Source organism: Muscardinus avellanarius, assembly GCF_963383645.1.
Source record: "Muscardinus avellanarius genome assembly, chromosome: 19".
Classification (NCBI taxonomy): Eukaryota; Metazoa; Chordata; class Mammalia; order Rodentia; family Gliridae; genus Muscardinus; species Muscardinus avellanarius.
In genome coordinates this window covers 25,953,479-25,969,400 of record NC_137805.1, presented here as the reverse complement: position 1 = coordinate 25,969,400, position 15,922 = coordinate 25,953,479, and the positions used below count along the sequence as shown (strand labels likewise).

The 15,922-nt window shown below is 48.8% G+C and overlaps 1 protein-coding gene across 1 annotated transcript in view; it reads left to right on the top strand.

The window, feature by feature from the left end:
- The window catches only part of CASS4 (Cas scaffold protein family member 4), a gene marked incomplete at both ends in the record, with an annotated part of 47,079 nt that extends 31,608 nt beyond the window's left edge, over nucleotides 1-15,471 (top strand). The window contains 3 exons of the mRNA XM_080716724.1: nucleotides 3,270-3,371; nucleotides 3,779-3,859; nucleotides 15,085-15,471. Of these exons, the coding sequence (XP_080572850.1) occupies nucleotides 3,270-3,371; nucleotides 3,779-3,859; nucleotides 15,085-15,471 (570 nt within the window). The remainder of the gene's footprint in view (nucleotides 1-3,269; nucleotides 3,372-3,778; nucleotides 3,860-15,084) is intronic.
- Nucleotides 15,472-15,922: the final 451 nt, after the last annotated feature.

Genomic DNA, 15,922 nt, shown 5'->3' with positions numbered 1-15,922 from the left:
GAGAGGTGGTGTTACACCTAAAGCCAACTATTACAATGGCCGGATGGGTTTTACACCTCAACCTAATGGTTACAATGGCCTGGAGGTTTTTATACCCCAAGCTAATTGTTACAGTTTCAGCTATCCACATTCACTCACCAAAAATAAACAAATGCCAGCATTCAACTTGCGGCCATCCTGGTGAGGGGTCTTGGGTGCAGGATCTTGGGGACACTGTCATGAAGACAGAGACCCTGACCTGGTCCTCAGAAGCTGCCTCCTCTGCCTGGATCGCCCTCCCTGTCTCCGCATTTAAGTTCTGCCCCCTGCCCCATGATTCAACCTGGAAAGCCCACCATGCATTGCCAGTTTCCTTGGGACCTAGGCAGGGAGGCCATTCTCCCTCTCCTGGAGCATCAGGACCTTCCATTTTCCTCTTCTCTACCCGTCTTGATTCTGGGCCTGTCCTACATGTGTCTCAATCCTATTTCCTTTCTCATTCTGCTGTAAGCCTCTGGCGGCCAGCATCCACTACCTTATTAATTTTTTTAAAAATCACTTGTTCCCAGGCCCCTCCCAGAGATGTCCTGGTTGAAAGGTCTGAGGTGGGAGCCCTTAAAATGATGATGATGAGGAGGAGGAGAAGGATGGTGATGAGGATGATGGTAATGAGGATGTTGATGGTGATGATGATGGTGATGATGGTGATGGTGATGATGGTGATGGTGATGGTAATGATGATGGTAGTGATGAGAATGTTGATGTAATGATGGTGATGATGATGGTGATGGTGGTATTGAAGATATTGATGATGTTGATGGTGATAAGGATGGTGATGGTGATTGTGGTGATGATGATGGTGGTGATAATAAGGATGATGATGGTGATGGTGGTGATGAGGATGTTGATGGTAATGATGGTGATAATGATGTTGATAGTGATGATGGTGATGATGAGGAGGAGGAAGATGGTGGTGATGAGGATATTGATGTTGATGGTGATGATGATGATGGTGGTGGTGGTGATAGTGATGAGGATGCAGATGGTGATGATGGTGATGGTGATGATGATGGTGATGATAATGGTGGTGGTGATGGTGATGGTGATGATGATGGTCATGGTGATGGTGGTGGTGGTGGTGGTGATGATGTGATGAAGAGGATGGTGATGGTGATGGTGATGATGGTGATGGTGATGGTGATGATGATGGTGATGGTGATGGTGGTGATAATGATGATGATGATGGTGATGAGTATGGTGGTGATGAGGTTATTGATGTTGATGGTGATTATGATGATGATGATGGTGGTGGTGATGGTGATGGTGATGGTGGTGATTTTGTGGTACTAAAGAATTGAAATCAGGGCCATTCTACCTCTGAGCTACACCTCCAGCCTTGTTTTATTTTTTAGTTTAGAACAGGCTCTCAAATTGCTGGGGGCCTAAGTTGCTGAGGTTGGCCTTGAACCTGTAATCCTCCTTTGTCAGCCTCCCATGTATTGAGATAACTGGCATGTAGTACTACCACGCCTGGCACAACTGGATTATTTTAAAGTTCACCAGATATGCCGGGCGTGGTGACGCACGCTTGTAAATCCCCGCACTTGGGAGGTTGAGACAGGAGGATCGCACAGGTTCGAAGCCAGCCTCAGCTACTTAGTGAGGCTCTCCATGACTTAGTGAGACCCTGTTTCCAAATAAAAATATAAAATAGGTCTGGGAGTATAGCCCAGAGGTAGAAGGCCTCTGGGTTCCACCCCCAGTACCACCAAAAATAACTAAATTAAATAAATAAATAAATAAAGTTCACCAGGTGACTTAGATCTCCAGTGAAGGGTAGGAGTTTTTACCCTGTAGCCCCCAGCATGATATCTGGCAAGAGTTGATAGCAATGAGTGCTGAAGAATTCACCAGGATACAAAAGCCCCACTTGTAGGTGTGACCCCATGGCAGCAATTATGAACATTCTCATTGCCATAATCTAAAATCTTGATCACATGACTTACAGGAAGAAAAATTTCTTTGCTCACGGGCTAGTCCGTGTGAGGCTGGGGACCGCAGATCTCAGGGCACGGCAGAGGGAGATGAAATGGAAAGAGGGAGAGCGCGTGGGCTGTGTCCTCACGACACGGAGGCCGGAAGCAAGAGAGAGCGTGAAGCCAAGAGGAGCCATGAAGGATCCCCAAGGACCACCTCCTCTGGCCATACCCTCCTGGCCTAGAAAAATCCATCACAATGGGTTTATCTATTGCTGGGATTTGCAATCCCATGACTCAGTTATATCAACCCTGAGTATTAATAAATGTCTTTATATCAAAATATAACAACGTGCAGATGCTCACAGAAAAATGCCAGTCCTGTCGTAAACTCTGCCGTCTGTGCGATGCAGTCTCCCCTCCTGAGCCCACCTGCTGCCCTTAACCTGCTCCATCCCATCTCTCTCCCACCCACCCTCTGTCGCTTTTAACCACACAAATAGCCAGGGTCCCTACTACCTCCCACTCACCCATCAATCAGGAGCTGCCATCCCTGTTCCCCATCCGTCAGCGCGCATCCTCAGACAATTAGATGCTCCCCACACACTTCGGAAGCTCACTCTGGCTGGTGGCTACAGCCTCGGCATTGTTAGGTGGAGATATAAGTAGCCCAGTGTTTTGGGGTTTTTGTTGTTGTTGTTGTTGTTGTTGTTGTTGTTTTGTTTTGTTTTGTTTTGTTTTTGGTGGTACTGGAGATGGAACCCAGGGGCTTTCTACCTCCGGGCTAGACTCTCAGATCTATTTTATATTTTATTTGGAAACAGGGTCTCTTAAGCCAGCTAAGGCTGGCTTCGAACCTGTGCAATCCTCCTGTCTCAGCCTCCCAAGCGAGGGGATTACAAGCGTGCGCCACCACGCCCGGCAATAAGTAGCCCAGTGTTGGAGGCCCAGCCTCCAGGTCCCTAGAGACCCTCGGGGCAAGCCTGCTTACACTGCAGGCTCCCGGGCTCCCCAGCACTCACAGACTCACCGAGTGTAAAGCCCAGGAGTCTGCATTCCAGCTGCTTCCCAGGCAAAGCAGATGCCGGCAGCTGTGGCCCATCCCATGAGGGGAAGACCGCCCTCCACCTTGGGGACCCCACCCAGCCTCCTGCAATTGCAATCTCCAGGGTGAAACACCTGCCCGTCAACGGCACTGGGCGAGCTCGCAACAGCGCCCACCAAGCTGTCTGCAGGCTGAGACATGGCTTTGACCTAACCATCAGCAGCCGCATAACATTTCCTTTTCTTTGGTTTCCTTCATTTCTCTCCAAGACCATCTTTGTGCTTCCCAGACCTGCAAGAACCTCGCTGCCAACTCTGCCGTCCCAGGTGTATGACGTGCCTGCCCAGAGCCGAGTCCCCTCGGCCCTTAAGGTGAGTCCCATTCAGCAGCTGAGAAAAACAAGCCACAGAGAAAACGTATGAGGTCCTGGTGTCGTTGATCCTCTGGTTCATTCCATCCTAAGACAGACCCCCCTGAAGAGGAGCTGCCAGTTTTAAAGCAGGCAGCAGCAGTTAGCTCTCCATGGCTTTCCCCCCACCACTAAAGAGGAATAGCTAAAGCTCCAGGTCCACTGATGAACATCGAGCTACTGCGTACATGGGCTTCTTCCAGATAATCATGACTGTGAGCCCCAAAGTGTTTGGGGATTTCTCTTTCATTAGAAACAAACAACAACAACAACAAAATAAAAACACTGGGATATGGGGTATGGAGTGTTTGCCATAGTAAGATTGGGAAGGAAGAATCTAAGCTGTTCTCCTCTGTGATCTTTCCCTAGGAGCTGGAGAAGCAGCCATTATACGATATACCAGCCAGCCCCCAAAAGGCCACTCTCCATCCTCCACCCAGCCAAGCAAAGGTGAGTCCCAACAGGTGCTGAGTGGCAAGTGTCTGAAAACCTAAATGCCTGCTGGGAAGTTTTATTAGCTTGGTGTGTTAGCCAGCTTTCTGTTGCCGTGACAAAATGCCGGAGGCAAACATCTTGCGAAAAGGGAAGGTTTGCCTTGACTCGATTTCCAAGGCTTCAGTCTATGGTCAGTTGACCTGTTGCTTTTGGACTTGTGGCAGCAGAGTACATCATGGCGGGAGCACATGGTAGAGAATGATGTTCGCAGCATGGTGGCAAGAAAGCAAACAGAGGAAGAGGCAGGGGCCCACTACCTGCTTCAAGGACACACCCCCAATGACCTCACTTCCTCCAACTAAGCCCCACCTCTTAAAGGCTCCACCACCTCCCAGTAGCACCATAAGCTGGGGACCAAACCTTTAATAGTGGGCCTTTGAGAGACTTTCAAGTTCAAACTACACAACTTTGCCAAGCATCAGAATGCAAATTTCTCATAACAAATCTTATTGCATTTGAAGCAAAAAAACTTCTAATTGCCCTGGAGTTCAGGAAGGGGATTAGCTATATGGCTTGATTAAGACATTTAATTTCTCCATGTCTTACTATTTATTTATTTATTTATTTATTTATTTATTGTGAGGGGATTGAGCCCAGGAGAATTCTACCTCCAAGTTATACCCCAGCCCTATTTCTATTTTTACTTTTATTTGAAGACAGGGTCTTACCAGGTTGATGAAAGTCTCACTATTTGCTGAGGCTGTCCTTGAACCTGCAGTCCTCCTATCTTAGTCTCCCAAGTACTGGGATTATAGGTGTGTACAACCACATCTAGGTGTGTGTGTGTGTGTGTGTGTGTGTGTGTGTGTGTGTGTTTGCTGGTGATTGAACCCAGGGCTATTCTACCTCTGAGCTATACCCCCAGCCCTGTTTTGCTTATTTTATTTTAACAGAGCATCTTGCTGGTGGCCTTGCTAAATGGCTGAGGCTGGCCTTGAACCTGTAATTCTCCTGTCTCGGCCTCCCTGGGATTACAGGTGTGGGACACCACATCTGGCTCCTCAGTTTCTTTCTTTTTTTGGTGGTACTGGGGGTGGAACCCAGAGGCTTTCTCCCTCCGGGCTATACTCCCAGACCTTTTTTGTATTTTATTTGGAAACAGGGTCTCACTAAGTTGCTGAGAGCCTCACTAAGTAGCTGAGGCTGGCTTTGAACCTGTGCGATCCTCCTGTCTCAGCCTCCCAAGCACGGGGATTACAAGCGTGCGCCACCACGCCCGGCTCTCCTCAGTTTCTTACTATGGATGTGCTGAAAGCATAAAGCGGGTGATCCCTGCAAAACCTAAAAGGTGCCCAGCATGGAACAGGAGCTCAGGACACGTTCCAGAGTTGCTGCTTCTTATGAGAGACCACAGAGATGTACCGCACAAAATTGGGCTTTTAGTCGTCTATACAGGAAGGACTTTCTCTGAAATCTGTGTAGCCCGTATTCATTGTCAGATTCTACCACGTGTCTGGTGGATATACCTATGTCCAGAGTTATTGGGTAAGCCTTCCAGAAGAGGGGGCGTTTCAGCAGCACCGTGAGGGGTGCATAGCAGTTTATTAGACGGAAAGAAAAGCATCGGAAGACAGAATAAAAGGACCATTTGGGGCACAATTAAATGTAGTGGCATCAGCCAGGCATGGTGGCCCAGGAGGACTGCAGGTTCAAGGACAGCTTCAGCAAGTAGCGAGGTTCTCTTTAACTTAGTGAGACCCTGTTTTTGTTTGTTATGGTTTAGTTTTTTGTGAAACTGGGGGTGGAACCCAGGAGCTTTCTACCTCCGGGCTACACTCCCAAACCAATTTTATGTTTTATTTGGAAACAGGGTCTCACTGAGTTGCCAAGAGCTTCACTAAGTAGCTGAGGCTTCCAACCTGCATGATCCTCCTGTCTCAGCTTCCCAAGTACTGGGATTGCAAGTGTGTACCACCATGGCTGTCGAGGCCCTGTTTTAAAAATAAAAACAAAAGTTGGGTGTGGTGACGCATGCTTAGAATCCCAGCATTTGGGAGGCTGAGACTAGAGATGGCGGTTCGCGGACAGCCTCAGCTACATAGTGAGGCCCTCTGCAACTTAGTGAGACCCCATTTCAAAATAAAGAATAAAAAATAAGCAGGGGGTGTAACCTGGAGATCAAATGCCCCTGGGTTCCATCTCCAAATCTGCAAAAGAAAAAATAAATAAAATAAAATAAAAACAAAATAGGGCTGGGGGTATAGCTCAGAGGCAGAATGCCCTGAGTTCAATCCCCAATACCAAAAAAAAAGTCACGCATTTAGTAGCATGAGTAAGGATTCTGAGCTTGGGGAAGCAAGCAGCCCAGGTGGCTGATAAGGTGGAGTTGGTGTGGTGGAAGTGAAGAGAAAGGAGACTTTTTTAAAAGGTACAGCCAAGCCAGGCGTGGTGGCGCATGCTTGTAATCCCTGCGCTTGGAAGGCTGAGACAGAAGGATCGCACAGGTTCAAAGCCAGCCTCAGCTACTTAGTGAGGCTCTCAGCAACTTAGTGAGACCCTGTTTCCAAATAAAGTGTAAAACAGGCCTGGGAGTATAGCCCGGAGGTAGAAAGCCTCTGGGTTCCACCCCCAGTACCACCAAAAATAAAAAATAAAAGGTATACCCAAGCTGGGCATGGTGGCACACGCTTGTAATGCCAGCATTCGGGGAGGCTGAGACAGGAGGATCACAGTTCATGAACAGTCTTGGCTACTTAGTGAGGCCCTTTGCAAATCAGTGAGACCGTGTTTAAAATAAAGAATGTAGCCGGGCGTGGTGGCGCACACTTGTAATCCCCGCACTTGGGAGGCAGAGACAGGAGGATCACGCAGGTTCGAAGCCAGCCATGCTGGCTTAAGAGACCCTGTTTCCAAATAAAAAAGTATAAAATAGGTCTGGGAGTGTAACCCGGAGGTAGAAGGGTTTCCAGGAACCCCAGTACCACCAAAAAAAAAAAATAATAATAATAATAATAATAATAATAATAATAATAATAATAAAGAATGTAGAATGTCCCTGGATTCCATCCCCAGTACTGCAAAATAAATAAATAAATAAACAAACTAATTAATTAATTAATTTAAAAGGCCCAGCCAGACTATTAGGGGCCTTAAGCAACAACAGACACTAGGGAGTCATGGAGGGATCTGGAGCGAGGGAGGGACCGCCAGACTGCAGAGATGCCCCCCACTTTTCCTCCCTGCTGACCTGGGCAGTTGTGTGCGGTTGTTCGGCAGGTGCAACACGTTCCGCTGACAGCCACGATCGCCTTGAGAAGAGAGGGCTACGACACGCTCCCGAGTCCTCAGAAGTCGGAATGGGTTCAGGACACGCCAGCATCTCTGGGAAACGCCTCCGGGCCCAGCTGTGTGGTGGAGTCCGGCCCAGATGCCGCCCCCGGGTCCCTCTCCACTCTCAAGAGGCCTCCGAGCGGCAGAGCCCAGGTCCTCCCTCTGCAGCTGAGTAATGGCGGGTCCATGAAGAAGAATCTGAGTCTTCCTGAAGTCCTCTCCCCGGCACCCCCTGCAGAGCTCCCTCCGGACACGGTCACCAGCTACAAGGTCCCTGCCAGCTTCCTGATCCCCCGGGTGGAGCAGCAGAACACGAAGCCCAACATCTACGACATCCCGACAGCGAAGGCTGGGGCGACGCCGGGGAAGCCCGCGGCTCACTGCTCCTGGCTCTCCGCCCAGACGTCCCTGTCCCCTGCAGGGGACAGAGCATCCATTTCCAGCAATGACAGCAGGGCCAGCGCGCTTTCCTCCTGCTCCTCGGTGTCGTCCTCCGGCTCCCTCTCGGAGGAGGCGGCCAAGGAGCTCTCCCTGGACCTGGACCTGGACTTAGCCAAGGAGACGGCCATGGCTCTACAGCACAAAGTGGTCAGCTCGGCAGCAGCCCTGCTTCTGTTCGTCAGCAGGAAGTGGAGGCTCAGAGACTCCCTGGAGGCCAACGTCAAGGCAATCCGCAAGGCCGCGGACCACACGGAAGGGTCTTTGAGAGAATTCCTAGATTTTGCCCGAGGAGTTATGGTGACTGCCTGCAACCTCACCGATGGTCACCTCAAGGCCAGAATTCGGGACCAGCTGCAGACAATCTCCAGCTCCTACCAGATCCTTCTAGAAGCAAAGGAAAGCCTAGACGGCTGCAACTGGTCCCTCGATGTCCTCGTGACGGACAAAGTCCAAAACAGCCTGGATGACCTTGAGAGGTTCGTCATGGCGGCGCGGATGGTTCCAGAGGATGTCAAGAGGTTTGCCTCCATCGTCATGGCTAACGGGAGGCTCCTTTTTAAGCAGAACTGTGAAAAAGACGAGACCACGCACTTGACCCCAGAGGCAGAAATTAAGTGTGAAAAGTACATCCAGCTTCCCCAAAGAGAAACGGAATCATATCAGAAGAGTCCTCCGTTTAATAAACAGAGGGAAAGTGAGTACTCCCAGGAACCGCTAGAGAAAAACAGCGCTGATGTCTGTGGACGGGTGAGTTCAAGCTGCCTGCGGAACAGCCAGGGCTTCGGCTGTTGCTGGAGTGAGGTTGAGCTGCCCCACCCAGAGGGCACTGGCTCTGGGAGGTACGGTCGGTGTCCCAGAAGGTGAAGCTCATGAGAGGGACCTTCTAGAGAAAACTCTTACCAGGTTTTAATACAAAATCAGATAAAACAGGATTTTTGCATCTCCTCTAGAAATTTGGAAAAGGTTCACGTCTACGTGTGTGTGTGTGTGTGTGTGTGTGTGTGTGTGTGTGTGTGTGTGTTACTGGGAATTGATCTTGGGGCATTCTATCTCTGAGCGACACCCCCAGCCCTATCTATTTTTTTGTTTTGAAACTGGGTCTCACTAAATTGCTGAGGGCCTAAGTAGCTGAGGCTACTGGGATGACAAGCATGCACTATTCTATTCCAGGCTCCGGTCTCCCTCTGCTACTAAAATTAGAAAGGATTTTTATATATCTTAATAATCTGTTTGTTGAATAGATTTTTTCCTCCCATTTTTTGAAAGATGTATATATAGTCATTGTTACTGTGTTTCTCTTCCTTTTCTTTCTCTCTCTCTCTCTCTTTCTTTTTTTCTAGTACTGAGGATTGAACCTAGAGGTATTTATTCTACCTCTGAGCTACGACCCTGGTCCTTTTTAGGTTTTATTTTTCTGTGTGTGTGTGTGTGTGTGTGTGTGTGTGTGTGTGTGTGTGTCTGTTTTCTGTGTGTGTGTGGTTCTGGGGATGGAACTCAGGGGCATTCTACCTCAGAGATATTCCACCAGCCCTATTTATTATTCTTTATTTTGAAACAGGGTCTCACTGACTTGCAAAAGGCCTCACTAAGTAGCTGAGGCTGTCCACGAACCCGGATCCTCCTGTCTCAGCCTCCCAAATGCTGGGATGACAAGTGTGCGCCACCACGCCTGTCTAGTTTTTACTTTAAAACAGGATCTTGCTGCCAGGCGTGGTGGCGCACGCTTGTAATCCCCACACTTGGGAGGCAGAGACAGGAGGATCGCACAGGTTCGAAGCCAGCCTGGCTGGTTTAAGAGACCCTGTTTCCAAATAAAAAATAGGTCTGGGAATGTAGCCCGGAGGTAGAAGGGTTTCCAGGAACCCCAGTACCACCAAAAACAAAAAAAAAAAACAAACAAAAAACAAAAAAATAAGGATTTTGCTAAGTTTCTGAGGCTGGCCACAGACCTGCTATCCTGTCTCAGCCCACCAAACACTGGGATTACAGGTGTGTGCCATCACACCTAGCATTGTCCATGCATTTCTTAGAGATAAGAGTCTAGACATTCTCCAAACTTGCTCATGGTCTGATCAGAGCCCAGCCTCTAGTCATTTTTGGAAATAACCTAGCTGGAATTAGTGCAGCCGCGATGGAGACCAGTGTGGAGTTTCCTCCGAAAACTGGCAGTGGATCTGCCCTACGATCCAGCTACATGACTCCCGAGTATCTTTCCAAAGGGACTGAAATGAGAATATCAGAGTGATACATGCAAATCCACGCCTAGAGCAAGCACAATTCATAACAGCCAATTATGGAACCAACCTAGGTGTCCATCAAGAGACGAATGCCTCACAGGATTGTGGGATACATACACACAATGGAATTCTACTCAGCAGTAAAGAAGAACAAGCCGAGCATGATGGTGATGCCTGTAATCCCAGGACTCTGATGGCTGAGATAGGAGGATTGCAGGTTCAAGGGATGCTTTGGCAATTTAGTGGGGCTTTTATCAACTTAGTGAGACCCTGTTTCAAAAATAAAAAATAAAATAGGACTGCGGATGTAGCTCGGAGGTAGTATGCTCCTGGGTTTAATCCCCAGTACAAAAGAGAAAAGAAGCCAGGCATGCTGGAGGCAGAGACATGAGGATTGCGCAGGTTCGAATCCAGCTGTGCTGGCTTAAGAGACCCTGTTTCCAAATAAAAAATTATAAAATGGGTCTGGGAGTGCAGCCCGGAGGTAGAAGGGTTTCCAGGAACCCCAGTACCACCAAATATATATATATATATATATATATATATATATATATATATATATATATATATATATATATAAAATTAAAAAATTAAAAATTAAAAATAAGCCAGGTGTGGTGGTGCATGTTTGTAATTCCAGCACTTGGGAGGCTGAGACAGGAGGATCGCACAGGTTCGAAGCCAGCTTCAGCTACTTAGTGAGGCCCTCAACAACTTAGTGAGACCCTGTTTCCAAATAAAGTATAAAATAGGTCGGGACGTATAGCCCAGAGGTAAAAAGCCCCTAGGTTCTACCCCCAGTACCACAATAAATAAATAAATAAATAAATAAATAAATAAATAAATATTTAAAAAATTAAAAATACTAAGAAATTGAACTGGGGGGGTAGCTTGGAGGTAGAATGCCCCTTGGTTCCATCCCCAGTACCGCAAAAAAAAAAAAAAGTGAAGGCTCATATATTTTTCATACATGGAAGCAAGGGGGTAATTGGGATAGAAGAGGGACTTGTATGATGGATGACGGAGGAGAAACCCCAGTGGAGCCAGGGAGGGGTGCAGAGGACGGCCAAGGGGGAGGGAGGGAGGACTCGGGAGGGGAAGGCTTCCACTTAAGTTCCGTACATATGTTAGCTTGCCGGTGCCCATCACAGTGCCATGTGGGGGACAGGATATCAGGTACGTCTGTATCACTCTTTTTTTTGTTCTGTTTTGTTCTTTGGTGGTACTGGGGTTCCTGGAAGCCCTTCTACATCTGGGCTACACTCCCAGACCTATTTTATATTTTTATTTGGAAACAGGGTCTCTTAAGCCAGCACGGCTGGCTTCAAACCTGCGCGATCCTCCTGTCTCCGCCTCCCAAGCACGGGGATTACAAGCGTGCGCCACCACGCCCGGCACGTCTGTATCACTCTTATGGGGTGAGACCACACTGCACCAAGGAAAGTGTGTGTGTGTGTGTGTGTGTGTGTGTGTGTGTGTGTGTGCACGCACACGTGTGCGTGTGTGTAAAGAGATACTTTGCAGGCTGCATCCAACCTTCTAAAGAAACCTCAGCTCACAGGTTTTGAGGGCCCCAAAGGCAATTTGGGAGCTATGGAAAGAAACAGATGAACACTTGGGGTTCTGTTGCCATACTTGGTGATGTAAGAGCTTTAACATATTCTAGAAATTTAGATATTTTTAATTTCCATAAACACACATACATTTTTTGTGTGAGGTGCTGGGAACTGAACCTAGGGGCATTCTACCTCCGAGCAACACCCCCAGCCCTATTTTTTATTCTTTTATTTTGAAACAGGGTCTCACTGAGTTGCAAAGGGCCTCGCTAAGTAGCTGAGGCTGGCTGTAAACCCGCGATCCTCCTGTGTTGGCCTCCGGGTATCAGGTTTACAAGCATACACCACCATGCCTGGTGATACACATACATTTTAAAACTGAGGTGGGTCATTCTATTCAGCCTTGTTGGTAGGCAAAATTCAGCTCTTAGACCGCCAAAGTCTCCTTTGGTTGAGAAGAGGCATCTGTCAATAGAACACAGTCAAAAACGCAGGCAGGACTGCTCAAGTTTTAAGGAGAACTCAACCAGGTTTAGACTAATGCACAAAGCCATTCAAGCTAGTAATTCAAAGGGAATTTATTTTCCAGGAATTTCCTAACCTAGAAGAGAAAGAAAAATCCGTCTTGGAGAAAACAGCAGATGAAAGCAAAGCCTGGGCCTCGATGGTAAGCTGTCCCCGCGCTCTCCAACACCCGGGTGACACTTGGTCCCTAGAGACATCTCAGTGGGCAGTGGAAAGTTCGCGCTACAGCCACGGCCTGCGTGGGTTTGGGGGGGGATCCTTTTTCTTTATTTATCTTTTCTTTTTATAGTAGTAGAGAACCCCTGTCTGTGGAGTGCGAACCCTTAACTATTACTGAAATAGATCTCGACATTCTGCCTGCTTATTGGGGATGGTACAAGATGGCATTCAGTAGCACTGACATGTTCTCTGTGATAATTCTCTTTTAATGCTTCTGATTACAACGACCACTGCAGAACTCGGGTTGGGAGTCTGTGTATCTTTGACATCTCTATTTATTTAATTTTTTTATTTTTTATTTTTTGGAACTGGGGATGGAACCCAGGGGCATTCTACCTCTGAGCTACACCCCCCAGCCCTAGTTTTTATTCTTTATTTTGAAACAGGGTCTCAATGAGTTGCAGAGGGCCTCACTAAGTAGCTGAGGCTGGCCGCGAACCACGATCCTCCTGTCTCAGCCTCCTGAATGCTGGGATTACAAGCATGTGCCACCACGCCTGGCTTTTGACATTTGTTTTTATTTATTTTTTTGTCTTTTTTTTATTAATTTATTTTTTAAATTGGTGCATTGTAGTCATATATCAATCACATTGGAGTACAAGACTTGAGAGGATATACAAGCACACATCATCCAATTAGCCCTCCTCCAGCCCCCATCCCATTCCCTCCCCCTCCCTCCATCCCACACTTCTTTGGTGATTTACTTTGATACATTTGTTTATGTACCTCCTGTGTTTTAAAGAGGCTCCGTCCTCCAGTATTACATACCCTCTGATTGGTCACATTAGTTGCTTCACTATAGGGCCCTTTCTATAGCTCAACCTCTTCCTGTTGCCCTTTTCCTCCTAGTTATTGCTGATTAAGAGAAGTGTCTGATTGATATTTTCTGCGATATTTCTCTGTGCATGCTGCGTTGCAAGTACCGATCCCACTCTTGATGGTCCCAGTAGTGGCCTGGCTACTCAGTGGACTGATCCAGACCTCGCTGGCTCAAGCAGCGGCCTTGCCTCATGGGAGGCCCCAGTTCTGGTCTCGCTGGCCCCTGCACCAGTCTAACCCCTAAGCTGACTTTAGTCCCAGCCTTGGAGGCCGCAGGAGTGAACTTGCCTCACGCCAGGCTCCGATGCTGGCCATTGGCCCCTGCACCGGCCTAACCCCTTGGCAGGATTCCAATCCCGGCCTCGGAGGCCCCAGTACCGGCCTAGCCTCACGGCAGGCTCCAATGCCGGCCTCGTTGGCCCCAGCACCGGCCTAACCCCTCGGCAGGTTCCATTCCCGGGTTAGGAGGCCCCAGCACTGGCCATGTCTCACGGCAGGCTCCGATGCTGGCCTCACCTCACAGCAGGCTCCGATGCCGGCCTTGCTGGCCCCAGCACCGGTCTAGCCCTTCGGCAGGTTGTTATCCTGGCCTCGGAGGCCCCAGTACCGGCCTTGCCTCACGGCAGGCTCTGATGCCAGCCTCGCTGGCCCCAGCACCGGCCTAACCCCTCGACAGGCTCTTATCCCAGCCTCGGAGGTCCCAGCACCAGCCTAACCCCTCGGCAGGCTCTTATCCTGGCCTTGGAGGCCCCAGTACCGGCCTTGCCTCAAGGCAGGCTTCAATCCCGGCCTCGGAGGCCTCAGCACCGGCCTTGCCTCACGGCAGGCTCCAATGCCAGCCTCGCTGGCCCCAGCATCAGCCTCACCCCTCAGAGCAGGCTCCAATCCCGGCCTCGGAGGCCCTTGACATTTGTTTTTAAGCGAAGATGTTATCGTTATGCTTATTATTACTGGTAATCTTCTGTCTGTGGCAAATGACAGTGGTCAGCCACTTCCCAATTTTGAAATTTTCTCTAAATTGAAGTAAGAACAAGGGACCTATTTATTTTATCATTGTTGTTATTGTTAGTATCATTAGTATCTTATTATTATTGTTGTTTTTGTTGTTGTTTTGGTACTGGGCATTGAACCCAGGGGAGTTTCACCTCTAGGCTACACTTCCAAGTCCTTTTTATATTTTATTTTTAAACAGGTTCCCACTAAGTTGCAGAGAGCCTTTCTAAATTGCTGAAGTTGGCCTTCAACCTGGGGTCCTCCCATCTCAGCTTCCCGAGTCCTGGGATTATGGACACATGTCACTGCACTGGATCCCTTCTTGCCCTTTTGAAAAGTTTCAAATGTAGTCAATGAGCTCATTAGAATGAGTTTCTTGTGGTTTACTAGATGGTCAAATAAACTTGTACACATTTATATATTGCAACATATCAGATTCTATTTGCAGTATTAGGATATATGCAACAGTGCTTTGAAAACATTAATTTGTTAAATTAATGGTTCAGTATTAGATTTCTCAAGCAAAACTGCACCTTCTTTTTTTTGTGGTGGTACTGGAGATGGAACCCAGAGGCCTTCGGGCTACACTCCCATACATATATATATATATATATATATATATATATATTTTTTTTTTTTTAAACAGGATCTCGCTAAGTTGCTGAAAGCCTCACTATGTAGCTGAGGCTGGCTTCGAACCTGCACAATCCTCCTGTCTCAGCCTCCCAAGCGTGGGGATGACAAGCGTGCGCCACCACGCCCGGCTAACTGCACCTTCGCCTCTAAGGGCGTGGTGGCGCAGGCTTGTCATCCCAGTACTGGAGAGGCTGAGACGGGAGGATGGAGAGTTTGCAGCCAGCCTCAGGAATTTAGTGAGGCCCTCTGCAACTTAGTGAGACCCTGTTTCCAAATAAAGAATAAAAAATAGGTTTGGGGGACTAGCTTGGAGGTAGAATGTCCCTGTCTTCAATCCCCAATACTGGAAAAAATAAATAAATAAATAACTTATAAATCAGGCAAAAAAAAAAAAAGTGCAGGGAAAACAAGCACAGCCCGCTGCTGCCTGTCTCTGATCTCTCTTCTTGGTCTCCTCTGGCTCCCACACGCTCTTCAACCCCAGCCTCCGAGGCCGCAGGACGCTGGGAAGAAAGTCCACCTTTCGGAACACTGCCGGCTCTATTTTGGGGCGCTCTTCAAAGCCATTGGCATGCTCACCAGGGGCCTCGGCAACAGCCAGCCGCCCGAGGTCTTCATCACGCAGAGCAAGCTGGTCATCACGGTGGGGCAGAAGCTGGTGGACACGCTGTGCAGGGAGACGCAGGAGAAGGACGTGCGGAACGAGATCCTGCGCGGCAGCAGCCACCTGTGTGGGCTGCTCAAGGACCTGGCGCTGGCCACCAAGGACGCCGTGCTGCGGTACCCGAGCCCGCAGGCCCTGCGCCAGCTGCAGGCGGAGGTGGAGAAGCTGGAGCGCCACACGCAGCAGCTCAGAGGGACGCTCGACTGAGGCCCGCCTTCCTCCTCTCTCTGGCATTACTTTCTGCTGCATACCCAGACCTGTGCGGCCGGGTCCTACCAGCAGGGCGGACACTGACGGGCACCCAGAGCCTGTAGTGCCCCCTGGCCTTGCCTCGGGGGGACAGAAAAGAGAGTCAGATACTAACTGAGCACCCAGCGCGCTGACCGAGCCATGCAGGGGGTACAGGGTCAGCCCGAAGTGACGATGTGGAGGTCTTTTTTAATTTTTTTATTTTTTATTTTTTTGGGGGGTACTGGGGGTGGAACCCAGAGGCTTTCTACCTCCGGGCTATGCTCCCAGACCTTTTCTTTATTTTATTTTTTTGGAAACAGGGTGTCACTAAATTGCTGAGAGCCTCACTAAGTAGCTGAGGCTGGCTTCAAACCTGTGCGATCCTCCTGTCTCAGCCTCCCAAGCGCGGGGATGACAAGCGTGCGCC